This window comes from Aotus nancymaae, unplaced genomic scaffold (assembly GCF_030222135.1).
Source record: "Aotus nancymaae isolate 86718 unplaced genomic scaffold, 86718_ANA_hifiasm-v0.15.2.pri h1tg000108l, whole genome shotgun sequence".
NCBI lineage: Eukaryota > Metazoa > Chordata > Mammalia > Primates > Aotidae > Aotus > Aotus nancymaae.
In genome coordinates, this window is record NW_026988523.1 from 16,886,446 (window position 1) to 16,909,415 (window position 22,970).

The following is a 22,970-nucleotide window of genomic DNA, read 5'->3' on the forward strand; positions in this document are numbered from 1 at the left end:
GTATGTACTCCTTTATGTCCTCTAACTCAGATTCAGACTATTGAAGACTATATGCAATATGGAGTCTTCTGAGAAAAACGGAGCTGAACATCTCTATCTCCTGTGGTGTTAGCCCATGGTTGATACATCTGTAGCCCACTGATGCTCGTAGGTCCCCCTGGAATACAGCTATCAGCTTCTGTATTACAGAATGTGTTTTCTCCTGTATCTTGGAAGTTTGATCCTTTCTCAGCTAACAATATTTTAGCACTCACTACTATCTAAACTAATGCAGGCAATCACTGCTGCCACTCTTACGGTTTGCTATCTCAGCTTTTCATGGTCTTAGAAAACTCTTTTCCCCTTCTTTTGTCTTCTTCTCCTAGATATTTCTCAACTTTGACAATAGGCTGAGTTGTGATAACAAGCCAACAAAAATAATTATCTGTCCCCATTCTCAAGAAATTATTGTTAAATCTAATAAACAATCTATGTGATAATTTTATCAAGTATTCAATGAATGACTTATTAAAACAAAAACTTTTTTTGCAAATTTATCTATAAGGTACTCACTATTATTGAATATTGGCCATAGGTTAAAGGCACTCCTCTAATCACTCTGAATGCATAAACTCATTTAATCCTCCCAATAACCCTATAAATAGAACTAGTATCCCATTCTGTAGATGAGAAACAGAGGCAAATAGTATCAGTTACTTGCCCAAAGTCACAAAACTGGTAGGTGATATAATCAGAATTTAAACCAGCACATCTCCCATACTTGTAATCACTATGTCATACCATCTCATACATATAACATGAATGAACTGATAGGTGAGCAAAGAAATGACTTTGCTATATTAATTTCAGTTTGCTTCAATTAAAAAGGTGATTCAGCTGGGTTTAAAAATCCTCCCACTTTTCCCAAAAAATATGCCTGTGATTCTGAGCCAGTCTTAAGACTTGCTTTTTAAATAAATACTCATTAGTTTCTCTAAGGTCTCCAAAGCCCTGTATCCTCAGTGTAATCAAAGACTAAGCCAAAATTCCAAGATTTCAAAAAGAATTGGAATCCAAAGGAAAAAGCTAACTAGTAACATATTTTCATAATTCTTATCCTTGTATAAAGATTAGGTAAAACTCAAATTTATTACATCACTTATTGGCAGATCTGCAAAGTTTCGGATAAAAGGTAAAAATAAAACTACTTTATCAACCAACTTTTTTGAATATATGTCACTTTTTTTTTTTTTTTTTTTTTTTTGAGATGGAGTTTCGCTCTTGTTACCCAGGCTGGAGTGCAATGGCGCGATCTCGGCTCACCGCAACCTCCGCCTCCTGGGTTCAGGCAATTCTCCTGCCTCAGCCTCCTGAGTAGCTGGGATTACAGGCACGCACCACCGTGCCCAGCTAATTTTTTGTATTTTTAGTAGAGACGGGGTTTCACCATGTTGACCGGGATGGTCTCAATCTCTCAACCTCGTGATCCACCCGCCTCGGCCTCCCAAAGTGCTGGGATTACAGGCTTGAGCCACCGCGCCCGGCCTATATGTCACTTTTTACACTGTCCCTGTCCAACATCATCAGGGAATACTGACACAAAACCACTACACATTTTAAAAATTATTTTTACAAAGTCATTCAGGTAATGGAGTTTCTATCAAAATCTAGACTCAAATGAAATTGATTATAAAATTAACATAAAACTGTATCAACTTACTGTGTTAAACCTTTCCAGAAAACTGTCATCTCCAAGCAAGACATAGGCTTTTAATAGATATTCATAATACGAATCAATCCCTGCTCCTACTCCACTATCTATGGAAATACAAATGTGATTTTTCATTAAAGAACTGTCAGATTTAAAAAAAAAAAATCACTTAGTCAAGATTTCAAGACCTGAAAACATTCAGACTAATCATAATGATACCACTACAACTTACTACTGTAACTTCTTATAATCAATATAAAACTTCGGAAAATGTGCACAATTAACTAACCCCTAAACAACATACTACCTGATTCTCAAAACCAGTTGTTATTTAACAAGATGCAGGGGTAACAATAAAATATAAAAGAACTTTCGGCTGGGAGTGGTGGCTCACGCTTGTAATCCCAGCACTTTGGAAGGCCAAGGTGGGTGGATCACGAGGTTAGGAGTTCAAGACCAGCCTGGCCAACACAGTGAAATCCCGTCTCTACTAAAAATACAAAAATTAGTTGCGCGTGGTGGTAGGCACCTGTAATCCCATCTACTTGGGAGGCTGAGGCAGGAGATCACTTGAACTCAGGAGGTGGAGGTTGTAGTGAGCTGAGATCGCACTACTGCACTCTAGCCTGGGCAACAGGGCCAGAGTACATCTCAAAAAAAAAATATATATATATATATATATATATATGAATGAATGAAAGAACTTTCACCCACTTAAAGAGAATATAATTAGTGGCAAACAAGACACAAATGGTTTTACTTTTTCCATGTTTGTTTTTAACTTTGCTTCATAAAGCCACTGAAAATTGAGTCTTCTTTCAAATACAGAATTTCTAACTTAAGATTTTGATAAAGCAACGAAAAAGCCACAAATGGCATTGTTTACCATAAATGCCTACATCAAAAAGTAAAACACAATCCTACTGAATTATATATGGTTAACTCTCCTCCAACAGCTTCAAACATTTTAAAATATATTTTATATTATTAAAATCAATTATAATTAATTTACACAGATTAGAAAAAAAATTTATAATGAATTATCTTTAAAATTACCTCTACATACTTCTACCCCATCCCTCCATCACCACCAAATCTGTTGCTAAAGTGAACAATGATGCAATATACTGTTTGAGGGGCTCCAAAGCAATCTGTAATGTTAATTTCCAAAGTTCCCAAAGACTTCAACTTTTTGCCAATATAAACAAAAAGATGCAAGTAGCCAAAAATAATACAGTTAGTAGGAGGAAAAATCCAAAGTATAGATTATTTAACTAATGTTTATTTATGCCTTTCCCTCAACACACACTCCTTAGATTAGCATTAAATTACATTGTGCATATATACAACTACACCAGTTTAGATTTGCCCTGGAACATATAATTACATTTAAAATAAATAATTTTCTACCTATTTCAAAGTTTAATTAGCTCTTAGTTTCACTAGGGGGAAAATAAGCATGTTGTGTTAAGAAACTGGTATATATAAATGAATAGTAAATACACTTAAGTTTTAAGGAAATCTAAAGTTGAAGTCTCTTATTTTGTTTTTTCCTAAAAAGGAAAAAAGAACCAAAGTCAAGAAAAAATTAAAGAACAATACTATCTACTCTTAAAAAGAAGAAATGTTATCTAACACAAAATGAAACCTATAAATTCAAAAAACACTGATTTTACTGTCTTAACCAACAAAATAAATGATAGGCAGGGCCGGGCGCGGTGGCTTATGCCTGTAGTCCCAGCACTCTGGGAGGCCAAGGCGGGCGGATCACGAGGTCAGGAGTTCGAGACCAGTCTGGCCAACATAGTGAAACCCTGTCTCTATTAAAAATACAAAAAAAATTTCCAGGTGTGATGGCACATGTCTGTAATCCCAGCTATTAGGGAAGCTAACCCAGGAGAATCGCGTGAACTCAGGAGGTAGAGGTTGCAGTGAGCCAAGATCATGCCATTGCACGCCAGCCTGGGCAACAGGAGAAGATTCTGTCTCAAAAAAAAAACAAAAAAAAACATAGGCAGAGTCTAGACTGCTTAGAAGTGAACCAACTCTAGACAAAAATGAAGAAGGTAGAATGATGTGATTGCAACGAAAATGACTAAAAAAATTTCAGTCTTGATGTTTGTAACAATGTATTGATGAGCAAAATATCAAAAAAATACAAAGTCTGGATTTCTCCTCTTAGGTTTATAATAAAATATGAAACTTCTATTTAACGCATTTATATTTGCATTATAAATGCATTAAGCCTTCTCTGTTTATGTGTATATGCTGTACAAGCACATACATGCTGGTACTTTACCATGAAAATAATAGTTCTCATCTCAATCTAGTGAATTGCCTTTTCATCTATATTTATATACATTTCATTTCTATTGTAAGACATAACACTTTTCTAGTGGTACATTTAAATCAACATTTATGTTATTTTAAATCTTCATTTTTAAATGAATTTGTTTAGTGCTATGACATGATGGATTTAATTTAACAGCTGGTAAGTACACTGCACTATTTAAATTAATTCACAGATGTAGGAAAATATTTGATTTTTAAAATATAACCAAGATGAGACTAGACACTTATAAACAGTGAAATACTAGAAAACAGTGAATGAATACATAAGGTGATTTTTCATCAGTGGCCATTCAATATTTTGCTTTTAGGAACTTGGAAGAAATTGTCTTGAGTTTCAAATGCTCTGGTAAATCTAGTCACTTCTTACCTTCCTCAGTATCACCTTGAATTACTGGAATAACTGACCCTAAAGAGTCAAAAGTTCTTTTCTGGTCTAAGGTAGCCAACAATAGCCACATTGAGGACTTCCCCATAGAAGTCCTCTTTGAAGGTGTACATGATATGAGTTTCCATGGACTTTTCTGTGTTCCTGTAGTAAGAGTTCCATACCATGCTCACCACCACCTTATGGACATCTCCACTTCCAACACTAGTCCAACCATAATAAACACCAGTGGATACATCACCCAGAAGATTATCTACTACTTGTTCAGGAAAGTTAGCTGTGGGGATGCCCAAGTGCTTGGAACCACGGCTGAAGCCCCACACTACTTGCTTCAGCAGAAGTATGGCAGGTGCTTCATTCTGCTGGGGTATGGTCTGTGTCTGGGTCTGTGCTTTCAGCAAGGCGGTGCTAAGTAAATGGCTAAGTAATGACTAAGTAAAATGGGCCATGCATGAACCACTAATAAGACTGTGTGTCATAATATAATGATTATGCATAATTCAAAATTAATTATGATTAACTTGCACCTGGCGTCTCAGATGGGTTAAAAAGAAAAAAATTACAAAATTACAAAGTCACACACAATTCAAATCTGTTTCAAGAATCATTTAGATGAAACAGAAAAATTTTATACAATACTGAATAAAGGTAATAATTTTATTTTAATATGTTTGAATTAATAATTATATAATTTTATGTATTTAAATATAGGAAGTTACCTTTTATAAATAAATAAGCTTTTTAGAAAATGGAGAAAATGTATAAAAAAGATACTTTCATTAAGAATATTCTAGTTTATTTCCATTCTTCTATGCTTGTTTTATCAGGGTATTTTATAAAAATAAAATCACATTCTTTGTACAGTTCAATATTCAATATCCTGTTTGTTTATATAACGTTTTACATGTTCCTTCCCACGTTTCTCATTTATTTTAATAACAATATTCCAATATTGATGTAAAATAATTGTCTTAGCTATTTTTTAATTGATGGTACTTAGACTGTTCCCCAATTTTCTGCTATTTATAAATAATTGCATGGGAACATCTTGGGGAACAAATAGTTTTCTATGTTTTATATTATTCCTCAGACTAGATTCCCAGAAGTAAAATTATTAATCAAAGGGACTAACATGTTGTTAGTGAGCACTTACTTCATAGTAGGTGTAGTACACGCCTGGCACTGTTCTAAGCACTTTACATTGGTTAACTCATTTAATCCTCATACAGAACAACTAATTACTAGTAATATGCCCACCTTACAGATATTGAATAGAAAGACACACAGAGGTTAAATAACTTTCCAAGATCACATAGCTTGGATCCAACAACACGACTCCAGAGTCCACGCTCTTAGCTACTATACTATATTTCTGGAGGTAGGAAAAAAAAATAAAGAATTTATTAAACACAGATTCCTATTAAACCACGCCTTCATGTGAGATGGCTGAGGAACTCTGGTTCTCTAGTTTTCAAATAAATTACAGCGTTTCATCTATACCCTATACCTATAATGCTATATCCATTAACAAACAGAACACTAAATCATATAGAAGAAAAGTGTCACATTTGGCATCAAAAAATAAAATCTGGCTAAATTAATTAAAATGTCAGCAATCTTGTGAGAAACTATTCTTTATAGTATCCCAAAGATTATTTTAACAAATGAAAATCCCTTATTTCCCAATGATTTTGAGGATGTAAAGGCTTGATTTAAAAAGCCTAACTTACATACCTTTTCGTACCCAATCTCCAGTATGAATATTTATAGTCACGCCCACTAAATTACTACTTCGCTGTCTTTTTTCCCAGAGAAAATCAAGAGCTTTTCTGGCATATTCCTGTATTTTTTAAAAAAAAGAAATGCATATTTTAAGAACTGAGTATCTTTGGCAAATAGGAAACAAACAAAACTCAAGGCCCATGGGATATTTTAAGAATTAGGTTAAATTTCTAAGATAACTATTTATAAAACAAATTTCCTTAAAACTCAAAGCTTGGCTCTTTCTCAACCAATCAGTATAGTTAGGAAAGACTCTGAATGCGTTCTTCAGTGGAAGACTCACTTTGAGACCATTCATTTCATCTACTGTTTTTGTTTTTTATTCATTTGATCTACTCTTGTAGCACAAGTTCATACTCACACACGTATTATTAAATTATATTCATTGCTTACATAATTAGATTTACTTGTTAAAATAATTTCTACCACTTAAATGCGAAGTAAAAATCTCCCAAGATACTCTCATTTAGAAAACTGAAAGAGAATTTCAAAGGTCATATGCTATCTTTGAAGGTCATTTCAGATCCTACTTTTTAAATGGTATGCAGGTGCATTAGTAAAAAGTTATTAAATCAACTAGGCTACTAAATATTTGACAATACCAAACTTGTAAACTTATGGCATGTTTTTCTTTTTCTCATTTATTTTATCCACTGGACAATAAATAAAATGAGTTCTGACCAAATTTTTGGCTTTGGATGAAAAGATGTTACAAAATATAAATGCAAAAGGCAAGTACAGGTAAGTTCCTAAATTAATTTCAGAGCATGAACCTACTTAGCACTGCAGAAGTATTTCAATAAAAGAAAAAGTCATTAAACCAATTTGTCACTTGGTAAATTATAGTGTACAATAGTTATAATTCTTAACACAAAATATGCTTTCTTTTAAACACAAAGCAAGTTATAACTTTAATTAAATGGCAGAATTTCAGAGCCAGCAAACTTCATAAAGATTTTATTTCCCTACTCTTATTTTACAGCTAAGAAAACAGGCCTAGTGAATTCAAGATTAGCTAGAGTTAAAAATTGAGTTACAGGACAAAAAATAATAATATGGGAATTCAGATCTCTTTATATATTAGACCAAAGGTCAGCAAACTTTTTCTGACAAGGACCCCATAGTAAATATTTTAAGAGCTATGGGTCACACAGTTAATGGCACAATTACTCAACTCTGTCACTGTAGCACCAAAGCAGCCATAGATAAAAACAAACAATTGAGGATGGCTGTGTTTCAATAAAACTTTTTTTATAAAAACAGGCAATGGCTGGACTTTGCTCACAGATTGTAGTTTGCCAACCCTGTATTAGATCAATGTTTTGTCTGTCAACTGCATCAGGTTTCTTTTCTGACAATAAATTACAGCATATTCAAGAATTTTTTTTAAAAAATCATGATTTTCAAAAGATTCATTAACACAAAATAGCCCATTGGAAAGAGTATGGGTTTTGAATTCAGCAAGACATGGATTCTAATTCCAATTCCATGCATCACCTACCAGCTGTGCATGTCTCTCATACTCTTTGAGCCTTATTTTCCTCACCTGTAAGTGCATCAATATCTGAGAGTCCGTAGTAACTGAAGTATGCAAAAGGGTCCACGCTTTTTTTTTTTTTTTTTTTTTTTTGAGACGGAGTTTTGCTCTTGTTACCCAGGCTGGAGTGCAATGGCGCGATCTCGGCTCACCGCAACCTCCGCCCCCTGGGTTCAGGCAATTCTCCTGCCTCAGCCTCCTGAGTAGCTGGGACTACAGGCACGCGCCACCATGCCCAGCGAATTTTTGTATTTTTAGTAGAGACGGGGTTTCACCTTGTTGACCAGGATGGTCTCAATCCCTTGACCTCGTGATCCACCCGCCTCGGCCTCCCAAAGTGCTGGGATTATAGGCGTGAGCCACTGCGCCCGGCCAAGTGTCCACACTTTTTAATGACGGGAAAATGTTAGTCAACAAGATATAGAACAAAAATTTAAGTTTAAAAGATTAACCAACCAAACATGATAAATCTGTCCTCAAGACATCTGAACATACAGACATATATTCAAAGGCATAAATACACACGAAGTCAATCTGTTTTCTTTACATTCAGATCTAATGCTTGTAATGCTGGTATACAGTCCCTATTTCTGCTTGTTTTGTTTGCCATTTGTTCGGTTTTTTAAACATTAACCTAAGTCACATGCCTGAAAAAGAGGGTGTTGTGTACTCCAATGACATGCTTAAATACTTAAGACTTTTTTAGTGAGAGACATAGCTAGTCCACAACTATGTGGGGCCATTAAGTCTTTTGGATAATGAATAATATTTCCCTTGGAGTAAACAAATTTACAGATTAGACTCTCAATCAAGGCCTAAGTACAAAAATTTCACTGTGTTTTAGAAGATTAGGAAGGTTTCAGAACTTTCAGAAGTGCAACAGACCATCTGGAAGTCTAACAAAATACAGGGACATAGTATTTCACATAAGGCATTTATGATAATCAAATTCATTTAAGTAATATGACTAAACACTTTTTTTCTAAGACTAAATCTAAACATATACTTTATAGTTGGTGAACGAAATGCAAAGTTGGATTTAACACAGCTACCTCACAATGATTTCTAGGTTTTTGACAATTAAAAACCATGTAATAGAATTTAGACAAAAAGTTCACAAAAATAACAGTAATTCTCCAACTAATAATCCTAATATTTAATCAATGAAGAAGCTATAAAGTTAGTTGTGCCCAATACCCAGGATATCAAAGACCGTAAAAAGCAAACCTCAAATATTGTTGCTCCTGTGAATCGACTTAAAGCAGCAAATTCAAGGATCAAGGTACCTGCACAAGCTGTACAGGTATCTGTCTCAGTTCCTGTACGAGCTTCTGGTTTTCTGATGCCAAACTTCAAATTAATCTAAATACAATCAGAAAATTATCATTTAGCAGTTATGAAGATAATGACTTTCTGATAACAAACTACTTTTCAATCAAGTCTCTGTATAAAATCATGAAAATAATTCATAAAATAAATGAACTCTGAAGTTCAATCTGTTGATCTCTGTGACTTTCCAATTAACATCTAGGGAAATATGTTCTAAGCACATAATATTCATGAAGTAAATAAGTTTTTATTTCATTCCTTCCTCAATGGCATCAAAACTCAATATAACCATTTCCCTTGGAGTAAACAAAGGAAATGATTATAATCCAAGAGAAATTGCATAGAAAAGGTATCTTTTATAACAATTTTGTTCTCTAGGCAGTTTGAACTAGTAAGTACAAGAATAGAGAAGTAGATCACCCTTAGAAGAAATGAGGTTTAGTTTAGAATTTGTGAAAAACCAGTCTGTATTATATATTAACTAGTTCATCATAGAGAAAAAATGAATTGTTATGGTACATATTTGAAAGGAAATTAAAATTTCATTTACGGGTTTTAAGAGTTTTGAAATATAGAGTATGTCGCCTTGCTGGCAGGCTAATAACAAAAGGGCAATTTTTTCAAAGGGCTATTTCTTTATTAAGTCAAAGAAGCAGTAGCTCATGCCTGTAATCCCAGCATTTTGGGAGGCAAGGACAGGTGGATCGCTTGAGGCCAGAAGTTCGAGACCAGCCTAGCCAACATGGTGTAATTCCATCTCTACTGAAAATACAAAAATCAACCAGGCATTGTTGTGCATGCCTGTAATCTCAGCTACCTGGGAGGCTGAGGCCCAGATCTCTTGAACATGGGAGGCAGAGGTTGCAGTGAGACAACACTGTGCCACTGCACTCCAGCCTGTGTGACAGAGCGAGACCTTGCCTAAGAAACAAACAAACAAAAAACCCAAAAACGAAGACAACCAAATAATACTAGAGCATAAACCTGGATTAACTAGACCCAAACTGAGCAGACCCTGAATAAAATGGGAGGATTTTTCAGCAATCCAAATAACCAACAAAAAAAGGGAGGTATACGTCAAGGATTCAGTTAATAACAAATAAACAAACAAACAAAAAAATCAAACATAAAACACCTAGGGTATACTCTCGGTTCAGTTATTATTCAAACTCTAAAGAGAAGCTCAAAAAATTTATCTTTCAACTTATCTGCAGAAATCAATTGCTAGGTATACCAATCAACTGCTAGGTATAACAGTGTCCAATCAACAGATTTCAGGCATTTCTAAACAAATGCCCCCTCAACAATAAACAACAAATGTGAAATGTAGGTGAGACATGGGGAGTTGATCACTGTTAATGCTGTCCTCAGTAATGACATTTACTTTGTAGAGTGTCACTTGAGACATTTTCATGTGCCTAGCGGTACCCCTCCATCCCCTCCCAAATTTATAATTATCTCTACCGTTTGTGCTTTTGTAAGATTAGCTAGTTTTAGGTAGTTCTGCATCATAAACAAGAATGAAAAGTATCTCCTGCTCCCTTATGCTGGCTGTATCCCTATCTACAGAACTAATATTGAAAACTGATACTAAGAATAATGAACTTAAAATGAAGCAATCCTTAATAACAAAATAAAGATTTAACACATTAATTACACTAAGGTAAAGTGTAATTTTACAAGTATTTGCAATAAGAGTCAACAGTGAAAAATATATTACAATCAACTAATCAATATTTATTACTTACTTACCTACCATGTGGGGGTTATTATGATAATATACAAATAAATAGATCCTTGTCCTCAAGGAGCTTAAAATCCAGATAGAGCAAATAAGACAGATATGTAAATAGAGAAAATAACTAATAATGAAAAGTCACAAATTAAGTACCAAACAAATCGAAGTCACAAGTGCTAAAATCTAAATTTCCGAAAAGGAAGTATCACTGAATTGGGAATTAAAAGCTCAGAATGGTAAAGTCCAACAGTAGTCATAAGAAAGCAAAGCAAAACAGAACAGAATAAACATCTCTGTATCCCACTTTCAGTATCTTTTCCCTTAAAATGGAAACACTTGGAATCATTAACATTTTAGTACAATAATACTTAAGATGTTTGTATACTGAACTGTATCCCAAGGTAATGGCTATAAAATTTGTAAAATTAATAGATTTGTAAAATAAAATAAATACTAAACCCGCTAGCTATAGTATCTGCTCATTTCAATCTTGTATCCTAAAGATAAGTGGTATTAAACAACTTTTAAATGTAGAATCAAGAAGCATTTCAGCATCCAAGGGGCACTACCATTTCCACAAATCGGGGAAGAAGGGTTCAGTGCTTTTTTTGCTTATGGGACCCTGACTGGTCTGGGGCTGGTAGACAGGTTGCTGTCCTGACTGGGACTCAAATGACTGGGTTTAGAGAGGGTACTGGTAGTAGTATCTATTACTGTAGAAATTAGTAACAAGGAGCTATTGTCCCGCTTTCTTGAGAGGTTTAAGACAAAAAGAGAGGAAAATGGGAATAAAATGAAGCATGAAGCAATCTAGAATCTGGTTCCTTCTGATTCTGTGTTCCCGAGAGTCACAACGCAATTTTAAAAAGGACACCTTTTTACTGAAAAGTATAAATTACTTACACGAAACTTGTTTACATTGTCTATTTGCAACACTGAAAAATCCCTAAAATATGTATAATTCTTATTAGCCTTATATTTTAGGGATAGAATCAGCTACTCAACCTTAGTAATAAGGTCTTATATTGAAAAGCTGACAAGTTGCTTTTAATTAACTTTGAGGAAATGACATTACAAAGTGTGTAGTAGCTCTAAAGTTTATATATGAGTTTAAAAAATGACCATTAACTCTTACAATAACATTTCTGTACAGTACACTCTTCTGAGTTAAAACCATTAGTGCTGTCAATTACTATCAATTACATATGCTTATCTAAGAGAGACTGATTACACAAATTTTCATGGGCAAAAGCATACTAAGCATGTATAAGAAAGGATGCGACAGCAGTTACTTTTCTTCTATTGCCCTATTATAAAAAAATTATTTTTAAAATTTTCTTGACACTTCAGAAAATAAGAAAATAATTTAAGTTTCTTTGTTATACCATAATGCTCACAGTCTCTTCTGTTTCAATTCTTTGCCTGCTTCTCATGTTATGGCAAAAGTAAAGAAATGCTAGATTCCTCAAAATCTAGCACCTCCATTTATAACAAAAACTAAAAGTATTTACTAAAAGTAAACTAAATTAAATAAATGTTTATATATTGTTTAAAAAATCTTGCTTTTAATTTTAATATACTTGGAAAAAATTTTGTTAAAATGATTAACAAATTTAACTGTACTAATAAGCAAAGAAATCTATATTAAAATATTGTTCAATTTTTCCTCAAAAATTGGCAAAATAATAATATACAGTGTTAGTATCAGTAAAAATGACACATGCACTTTTACACAACACTGATAAAGTAAAAAAGTAGAATCTTTCTGGAAAGCAATTGGGCAGTAAGTACCTGATGTCTTAAAAAGCGTTCCCTACTCTGTGACTTATTACTTCTTCTTCTAGTAATTTATCCTAAGGAAGAAATAAAAAATGTGTAAGAAGACGTATATAAGAATGTCCACAGAGGCCAGGCACGATGGCTTACATCTGTGAGTCCAGAACTTTGGGAGGCCAAGGTGGGAGGATGTCTTAAGCCCAGGAGTCTGAGATAGGCCTGGGCAACACAGTGAGAACCCCATCTCTACAAAAAAAAATTTTTTTTAAATCAGCTGAGCATGGTGGCACTTGCCTGTAGTCCCAGCTACTCAGGAGACTTAGGTGGGAGGATCACTTGAGCCCAGGAGTTGGGAGGCTACAGTGAGCTATGATGACACCACTGTACTCCAAGCCTGGGTGACAGAGAGAGACTATCTCAAAAAAAAAAAAGAATGATGTTCCCTGGAAAGCTATTTAAAATATCAAACTAGAAATTTAAATAATAAAATATTTCATTCTAGTCTGCTTAATTTTTTAAAAAGTGCTAGTCATAACTCACTAAATTGATAGGTAAAGCACTGCCCTATATCATGCTGTATTTCCAGTCAAAGTTGACTACTTGATGGAGGAAATGAGCCTTATTTGATTTGATTTATATTGGTAGAGAAGTTATGCCGGGTGATAGAGATGGTAAACCTAAAGGCATGGAATGAAAAAAAAAATTTAGAGACTCTGGGGACACTACAAATTGTTCTGGCTGAAATGGAACAATGATTCACTGGGATATGGAAGTATGAGAGAATGTCAGGAAGTCTACTGCCAAACTACAAAGAATTCTGAAAGTTAAGGGACACTCAATACAGTATGAAGAGTCATACAATTTTTGAAGATCATTTGACAAAAATTAGATTTTAGTGATACTGGTTTTTCAAGTGCTGTGAAGCATAAACCAAGAGAGAAAACAGTAAGATAGGTATAAGAAAAGAAAAAACTTGACAGAACTTGCTAATGGCTGAGGTATCTGCCTTGGACAAGAGGGAAAGAGTAAAAGCTCTTTTAATCTTCAATGGCTTTTTTCCCCTCTTTAAATATAAAACATTCTTAGGAGAAAACCAATAAAACTCCTTTAACTGACTTTGCTGCCAACTCTCCTTTAACTACCAACACAGAAGAAATCTTAAAACAAGTGGTTCATTCTTACTTCCTTTCACCTACTTTGAATCCTTTTCTCTTTATTCTACCACGCTACAACTTCAAAACTCTGTTTGTACGAAATTCTCAAGTTTTCTGGAACATTTCCTCCTTTTGAAGTTCCCTTCTTTGGATTTTGTAATACTGTACACCACACTACATTATGATTCTCCTTTTAAATCCCTGTGACTTTACTTTTCACTGGCTGTCCTTCCTCCTCATGCCCTTCTCTGTTCTGCAAGTTCTCTCTCTATCCTCATCTTTGGAGAGTTAACACCTACATACTAACTGTTTCAATTATATCTTCTACAGAAATAATTCTGAGCCCAAGTTCTAGTCTAGCATCTGTTCTTCCTTCTGCAGCATAATCTAATGTGTGATGTAATAAAACACTAAAGCTTAAATTATATATATATACAATGGAATACTATTTGGCCATAAAAAAGAATGAGATCTTGTCATTTACAACAACATGGATGAAAGTGGAGGACACTATGTTAAGTGAAATAAGCCAGGCACAGAAAGATGAATTTAGAATGTTCTTATTCATTTGTGGGAGCCAAAAATTAAAACAACTGATCTCATGGAAATAGAGGGTAGAATGATGTTTATCAGAGGCTGGGAAGTGGAGTTGGTGGGGGTGGGGAATAGGGGATGGTTAATGGGTACAAAAACAGGTTAGACAGAATGAGTAAGATCTAGTATTTAATAGCACAACAGAGTGACTGCAGTCAACTGAAATGTATCATACATTTTAAAACAACTAAAAGAGTATAATTGGAATGTTTATAACACAAAAAAATGATAAATGCTTGAGGTAATGGTCACCCCATACCCTGATGTGATTATTATGCACTGTATGATTGTATCAAAACATCTCATGTACCCTATTAACATATACCTGGTATGTACCCATAGAAATTAGAAATAAAAACTTTTTTAAAAGCTTAAACTAATTTAATTCTCACATCACTTAGAAGTATAATCAGTTAATTGAAATGTCAATATAAATTTGTTATATAGCTTTGAAGCATTTTTTTCATCCTCAAACAGGGGAAGAACAATGGTTCTGATCACAAAAATTCATTCTGCAAAACATCAAAGAAAGTCTACAAAGACATGTATTTTTCAGAAGTACTTACTCTTGGATAAGGAAGGCCACTGGTAGTGTTGAAAGCCGGTAAAAGTTTGTAACCTAACTGCTTTGCCATTTGGAGAAGTTCATCATTGTACCACTGCATGTATTCACCTTTTTCTTTCAGCATGATTGCCAGGGAGTGCCCACCCAAAAGACCCCTAGGATCACAAAGATGAAACATTATCCATATCTTATAGAAAAATTAAAAGTTACCATCTAAAACGATGTGGGTACTTTGTTACACAATTTAACACATTTAAGGAAAGACAAAAATTATTTAAACATTATTTACTTAACACTGTCTACTCATTTTATGGCAAACCATTACAATTACAGAGTCAATACATTTTTCTTAAAAGTCAGAGATTCTATCCTGTTGTGAAGTTTTTAGCATTCTTAAATAACTTAAATTTTCTTAAAGAAAATCCTAGATATTACGCTTAACAAAACAAATATTTTAGGAAATTTTAAATTTAAAAATTTCATATCACCATGAAATCTTTAACTTAGAATATTATTTAAAACATAAAAACCTCCTACTCTGTATTAAATGCAATAAGATTAATAAACCAGTAAAACTATGTAACAATTTCTTATATTTAATTGAAAAGTAGACTCACTTTGACAAAAGGAAATGAATTACAATAACAAACAAGTAATCAAAACTATAAAAATTAAATAATGTTGAAACTTGAACTGATAAATCCTGTAATATCATCTTTTTAAAATGTCACAAGAGCATTTCAAACTGTTTGTTAAGAGGTAATACTATAAATTCAGTTTCATTTGGCTTATCTGAAGAGGTGCTTGGCTAAGGTTAACAAACTATGTAAGCTAGCGAAAAACCTGTGATGTACCTAATATGACTAATGTTCAACCTATATTCCCCCCTTTTTTTTCTTTTCTTTTTTTGAGACGGAGTTTCGCTCGTTACCCAGGCTGGAGTGCAATGGCGTAATCTTGGCTCACCGCAACCTCCGCCTCCTGGGTTCAGGCAATTCTCCTGCCTCAGCCTCCTGGGTAGCTGGGATTACAGGCACGGACCACCATGCCCAGCTAATTTTTTGTATTTTTAGTAGAGACGGGGTTTCACCATGTTGACCAGGATGGTCTCGATCTCTTGACCTCGTGATCCACCCGCCTCGGCCTCCCAAAGTGCTGGGATTACAGGCGTGAGCCACCGCGCCCGCCCCTATATTCCCCTTTTAACAACAAACAAATATTACCTTTGAGTCTAGAGACATCTGTGACTGATTTAATGCAAGGTAATCCCACAGCCTCTGTGTTTCATTATGTTCCAACTTACATCTTTGAAACACAAGAAACTTCTTGCATGATTACCATCAAGAAATAAAGAGTATACCCTAAACGTTCTGTTATTAAAATTATAGCCGGGCGTGGAAGCTCACGCCTGTAATCCCAGCACTTTGGGAGGCCAAGACAGGCAAATGGCTTGAGGTCAGGAGTTCGAGACCAGCCTGGCCATCATGGTGAAACCCTGTCTCCACTAAAAATACAAAAATTAGCTGGGTGTGGTGGCGCGCACCTGTAATCCCAGCTACTCAGGAGGCTGAGACAAAAGAATTGCTTGAATCCAGGAGGTGGAAGCTGCAGTGAGCCGAGATCATACCACTGTGCTCCAGCCTGTGTGACAGTGAGACTCTGTCTCAAATAAATAAATAAATAAATAAATAAAATTATAGTTTTAGTGTCTATCCTACTTACCCAAGAACTCTGATGTTTGTTTCAAAGACTGATACAACTACATCGTTATCTAAATTAACATCTCTTAAAACTTTTCTCACTGCATCTTCAAATTCTTTAGTTTTATTTAATACCTAGGAGAAGAAAATTATGAAATAAAGTTATTTTCTACCAAGTCAAGGAGAAATGTCCTTAGAATAAGCTATTAAAAGTCAGTCTACTCTAAACTCTAAAAAGTGTCATATACAAATAATATTTCCCTTAAGTATATTATAAAAATGTAATAATGTCTAAAACTTAAAAAAAGTAATTATATAGCATCTTTATATACTTCTTTTTTGCACACACTAAAATATTATGAGGACTTTGAAGCTACCATCATCAGACCTGTTAATTGGATTCTTAATGACCCAGGCTACATGAATGAGCTCTACTAGAATTTAGCTTCTAAGTCAAAACAAAATGAAAACACATCATATTCACCAGATACCATTTTAAAAGTTGCTTTTATTCTGAGAAGAAAGCACTTTCTTCAAGGCATGTTCAGTTGGTCCTAAACCATACAGCCCCTAATATCTTCACTCCATGGATGCCCCATTCACTAAGGAGACTACATAAAATGTTGTGGTCGAGAACATGCCATGATTTGAATTCTGGTTCTTTCACTCACTACTTTTGTGATCTCAGCCAACTTACTTCCATTTCTGAGCTTGTTCCTTCATCTATAAAAAAAAGAAATACCTACTCTTATAGGGTTGTTCTCTTAAATGAGATAATGTATGTAAAATGATTTTAGTAGAGTGTCTGACTTAAGTGCTTAAAATAATTACAACTATTAACCATGCAGATCCAGAATCCTGACTAAACTAAGAACTTTGTGGATTCCTGCAATGAGCGACAAAAAGGGGTCCTTGTCAATCATACAGGCTGCTATGATTTTTCACTCTAAACATAGGCTGCACATGAGATGTTACTTAGAGCCTAGGTGCATTAAAAGTAGTTTTCCTTTACTTAACCTCTCCTTGTTTGATAATAATTTGTAGTGCTTTTTCACTTGATTTGACACTTTCGGTAAAAATTCTAACTTATAAAACATTCCATAAGAGAATCTCCCTAAATTCAGTAAAAGTAAAATTTAGGGTAAGTCCTGAGTAAAACATAATATGAAACCTGATTTTAAACTGACTGCTCTCCCTTCTCAATCTGTAAGTCCACATTAAGTCGGCAGCAATAAATGCAGGTGCATACAGCACATCCATCACTTTTGGAATGAGACATAACTGTTCCACTATCCCCACCCTCCATACACATACACATTTTAGTATGACCTTGCTAATCTGATTCTTCTCCCTAGGTGTATCTCCTAGGACTTTTTCCCTCTTGAACTCTTCTCTGTCTAAAAAACAGCTTTTCCCCTTTCTTTCCAAATTAAAACAAGCAAGAATAATAATTCCAATGCCATTTGTTTCAAGGAAGAATAAAGTAGAAAGAGAATTCTCCTTGTCCATAATTAGCTAGAAAATTCATTCTTACAATTCCACTACTTAATGAGTTTCTTAAGCTCCTAGCTAATAACAAAGGATAAACCCAGGTCTCATCCTTTGCCCATTATCTTTGTTTCAGTATGTATTTTCTACAGATTTCATGGAATGTTGAATCTAAAGGTAAGCTTAAAGTGTATTTGACTCCATTACAATCAACAGAAACTAGATGGCTGGAATTATGAACAGTTTAAAGATTGACAACAGTAATTCTACTTCACAGATTATGGTTATGACCAAAATGAAAACAGTAGGGTTGTGTGTACTAAGTGACATGTCCAATTAATATTTTCAAATTACTAAATAACAAAACGAAAAAGTAATCACAGGTCAGGTGTGGTGGCTCATGCCTATAATCCCTACCCAGTTTCACACCTGTAATCCCAGCACTTGGGAGTTCAAGACCAGCCTGGCCAATATGATGAAACCCTATCTTTACTAAAAATACAAAATTAGCCAGGCGTGGTGGTGCATGCCTGTAATCCCAGCTGCTCGGGAGGCTGAGGCAGGAGAATCACTTGAACCCGGGAGGCAGAGGTTGTGGTGAGCCGAGATCACACCATTGCACTCCAGCCTGGGCAACAAGAGCGAAACTCTGTCTCAAAAAAAAAAGAAAAAGAAAAAGAAAAAGAAAAAGTAATTACAAATGCAATGTAAATTAGAAATATTAATACCTGTATTGACAAAATATACAAGATAGCATTCCTTCTAAATGTAGAAAAAACTTTCAAAGTCAGTTAATTTCCTCTAATTCTTCTGTTTAAACTAAAAAGATAATGTTTAAGATAGCTATAAAAATTCAAAATGAACTTTTTCATTTCAAAATGATGATGATATATTAAGGTTCTTTGGGTATTCCACTTGAAAAGGCTGAAATTTAAAGATTTTATAAAGAATCATTTTTGAAATGTTTGTAAGACATTATCATTCTTTCTTATTGACTCCTCTTGAAGACAGTTTCAACAAACAGGAACTGTTAATCTGATTCTGAACCAAAGATCAGAAAGAAATATTATCTTAGAGTTAATAGAGACCAATATCCAGTCTAGCCCCTTCTGAAGTAAAAACTGGGGCCCAGAGAAATTAAATAATTTGGCCAAGGTCATATATATAAATATGTGATCACTTCGTGTTACTTCCTGCCACAGAACTCAGGTCACATCACAGCTGCATAATGCAAAGGTAGTCTGCTGAACACCATCAGATAGCTTACTAGGAATGCAGACTCTTGGGTTCCATGTTGGATCCACTGGACCAGAATTTGCATTTTAGCAAGATTCCTTAGGCAACTTGTAGTACATTGAAGTTTACAAAGCACTGTATCATTGTACAGTGGCTTAAAAAATTAGCATACATCAGAATTACCTAGAAGCTTGTTTAAAAACAGACTGCTAGGTCTCACTCTCAATGATTCTGCTTCAGTATTTCTGGGATAAGGCCTGGAAATGTATATTTTCAACAAGTTCCCAGGAAATGCTGATGCTGCTGGACCAGGGACCTTATTTTCAGAAACAATGCCAAATGCATAATTGGTATAAACTGAAGGATATATCATTTAGAAGAACTAATGGCTACCAGATGGATCTGTAAATGCAGGAAGTTATATAGTCCAGAAAAACTTTTTCTCCTTTTACTTTTTAAAAAGGATCTTGCTCTGCTGACCAGGCTGGACTGCAGTGGTACAATCACAGCTCACTGCAGCCTCAACCTCCCTGGCTCAAGCAATCCTCCCACTTCAGCCTCCCAAGTAGCTGGGACCACAGGCACACACCACTACACCTGGCTCTCCTTCATTTCCGATAATATTTTAAAAACATATATGCTATCTAAGGTCCATGTTCATGAAAATCAACTAGGTACTGTCAGAGAAATGATGGGAACCTGCTATATATAAAGCAAGCACAAGATTACAGAATAAGAAGCAAGTTTAAATGCACCTATGATTTTTTTCCAGCACACAGCTCTGCTCTTCATTTACTCCCCAATAACAAAATAGATCTAATGTGCATAAACCAGCTATAGTTACAAATAAATAGCACCATTTAGATTTTCCCAAAGTGGTAATCTGTGCCTTCCAGGATATTTTGTATATATTTTCTCTTCCCCTATTATATGTGGAAAACCTTAGACCAATAAATCAAAAACAAGGCACACAATATTTTCTTTTTCTCATAGTTACTGTAATATATTTTGCATATTCCATTCATCTCTGAAAAATGGAAGCTGTGACTGTCAAACCTTGACTAGCTAAAAAGATCGAAACAACCATGATTTTCTCAACCATAACTGCATTTTTGAACCAAAGAGCTTTTGAAGGGATGCCCAGCTCCACTCCAAAACAACTAAGTCAGAATAGTTTAGGAGGGGGCTATTTTTTTAAAATCACAAGTGATCAAGCTGCTTTTAGAGTTGAGAATTTTTGTTCTAAAAAAAAAATACTCCAGTGAAAGAAGAATGCAGAAACAACATTGAGAAGAAAAGTCTACTTCCAAAAAATTTCTGACACTCCAAAGGTTTTCTGTTTTGTTTTTTAAATATTAATCAGCACTTGGGACATTAACTGGAAGTTGAGAATTACGCCTTAAGGAAAATTCTCACAAGCCTACTTTTATGCCATAATGATCTAAAAACAAAAAAATAAAAAGATACTGTATTTAGAAATCATGACATCTGGAACTCAATCTTTCCCCTGTCAGCACCAACAGTCCTGAACCAGAAATAATTAAATTTCTGCACTACATGAGGCTGAAAAGGAGTACCAAGAAGTGATCACCTGGTGCTAAAAATCACTGCTGGGAAAAATTAATTTTTGCTTATGAACACAGAATATAAAGATTCTAATTTAACAATTTTGGTATCATTGTGGCATGTCATTATTGAACAATATCAATGGTATTTTCTAAAATTACTTTTTCCCAAGAGTTTTAACCTCCTTATCCAAAAGGGGGAAAAAGGTCCTTCCTAATTACAGTGCCATCACATAAGCTGACGTCCCCATAAATTATTTGGGTATCTCCGTTACCTTACATAATTCCATTTGAGATCATCAACTGAACGGTGTAAAATATTTATTTAGAAGCAAAGATCAGAACATCTTTAAATCTGAAGGCTTCTATTTCATACTTACTATGTTATGATTATATTCATAATAAAGTGTATATATCATGAAATTAATAAAATAAATCCAAGAAGAATCAAACCTACCACAAGAGTGTCCAAAGAATCAATCAGTGTCAGGGAAAATCTAAGAAACAAGTATAACAAGATATAAAACATTAGAATTCGAAATAGTTTATCTATGAATGTACAAGTAGACTTATCAACATTCCACTGACGAGTAGTTTCTATTAATTAGTACTTCCATGTACCTACAGTGCGATGTAACCTATAAAGCTCTGAAAGAAACTGAAAAGCCTTTACATTTACGTTCAATGAATCGACATATCTTGAAGATGCACAGAAACATTCACCAGCTCTGAAAACAAATGAAAATATTAAAACACCAACACTGTCTAATGTGCTGACTTTATAAATATTTTTAAAATTACAAAAAAGTTATCTATTTTTTAAGTTATATGCAGCTTAACAACTAACTTTTCTCTGATCTGGGATGTAAACTGACTAATCTTTTATGAAAGATAACAGAAGAAAATAAAGGAACATAATGTAATACATAAAACGGTCTTTAAAATTTAGCCAATCCCTAGAAATATTATTGCATGTAAACCGCCTCTAAAAGTCTAAGACTTTGGAACTCCGAGATGCCACGCCATGCCTTGTGTTAATACTCACTTTCCCAAGGCATCATCAACGTCACCGCGACTTGGCTCCTGGCCTCTAACTCGACCTCTGCAGGTTAAAGGCATAAGTTCATCAGCAGGGTAAGCATGTTCCTGCAAGGAAAACTTTATAAGTCATTTAGGAAAATGAGAGAAAGCACACATCATTTGGAGAACATAACTTTTTCACAATTAAAAAAATAATACTCAAAAGTTGTACTAAATTTACACCCTGTAGAATCTTTGAAAAACTCTTTGATTACAAATGTAATATATGTTTGGAAAAAAGTCAATACCAAAAAAATTTCTTTAAAAAACTGATAATCTGCTTTCTCTCCCCTCCCCAGTTTCACTTTCTAGAGGTAACTACTGATAAGACTGGCATCTGTCCTTCCAGATTTATCCCATATACAAATACATACACATATATTATTCCAAAATTTTATTTATAAACAGGTGTTCATGCCATTTGCACATATTGCTCTAAAATTTATTTACTTAAATAATGGAGTTTTTTCCCCATGTTATTAGAATGTTACAGATGTACTCTATTGCTTCTAATAACTACAAACTGATAATATTAGCTAATATTTAATGAGTACTTAGATTCTAAGCACTATTCTATATACTTTAGTTAATATAATTGTCACAATGCTCTGAAGTAGATTCAAGTATCTCCAATTCACACATGAGAAAACTGAGGCCCAGAGAAGATAAGTAAGCCTAGATCACACATCTATTAAATGATCCAGAGTTCAAAGCCAGGTACCCTGACTCCAGAGCCTATCCCCTTAGTAGCACCCATTTGTCAAAGTATTGCTTTATTGATGAACATGTAGGTTGATTTCAATTTTCCACTATATAAACCATGCTGCAACAAACACCTATGTGCATGTATCTTTTGAACATATGCCAGTATTTCTATTAATTAGATACCTAAAAGTAGACCCATTAGGGTCAAGGGTACATATAACTAATTTTTGGTAAATGCTACAAATTGAGGACACCAATATACACTCAATTACATTTTCATTAACATAGGAAATG

General features: G+C 34.4%; 1 protein-coding gene and 1 pseudogene across 10 annotated transcripts in view; both read right to left on the reverse strand.

Annotated features, from left to right (window-relative positions):
- EDEM3 (ER degradation enhancing alpha-mannosidase like protein 3) overlaps positions 1–22,970 on the reverse strand; it is a 67,432-nt gene that overhangs the window by 28,285 nt on the left and 16,177 nt on the right. For all 10 annotated transcript variants that reach the window (XM_012444456.2, XM_012444453.3, XM_012444457.3 and 7 more), the window contains exons 3-9: positions 21,937–22,037; positions 21,349–21,388; positions 16,625–16,737; positions 14,904–15,057; positions 8,974–9,108; positions 6,162–6,267; positions 1,700–1,797 (exon numbers count right to left, since the gene is read on the reverse strand). In XM_012444456.2, the coding sequence (XP_012299879.1) occupies positions 1,700–1,797; positions 6,162–6,267; positions 8,974–9,108; positions 14,904–15,057; positions 16,625–16,737; positions 21,349–21,388; positions 21,937–22,037 (747 nt within the window). The remainder of the gene's footprint in view (positions 1–1,699; positions 1,798–6,161; positions 6,268–8,973; positions 9,109–14,903; positions 15,058–16,624; positions 16,738–21,348; positions 21,389–21,936; positions 22,038–22,970) is intronic.
- On the reverse strand, positions 4,322–4,882 carry LOC105711653 (riboflavin kinase-like; annotated as a pseudogene).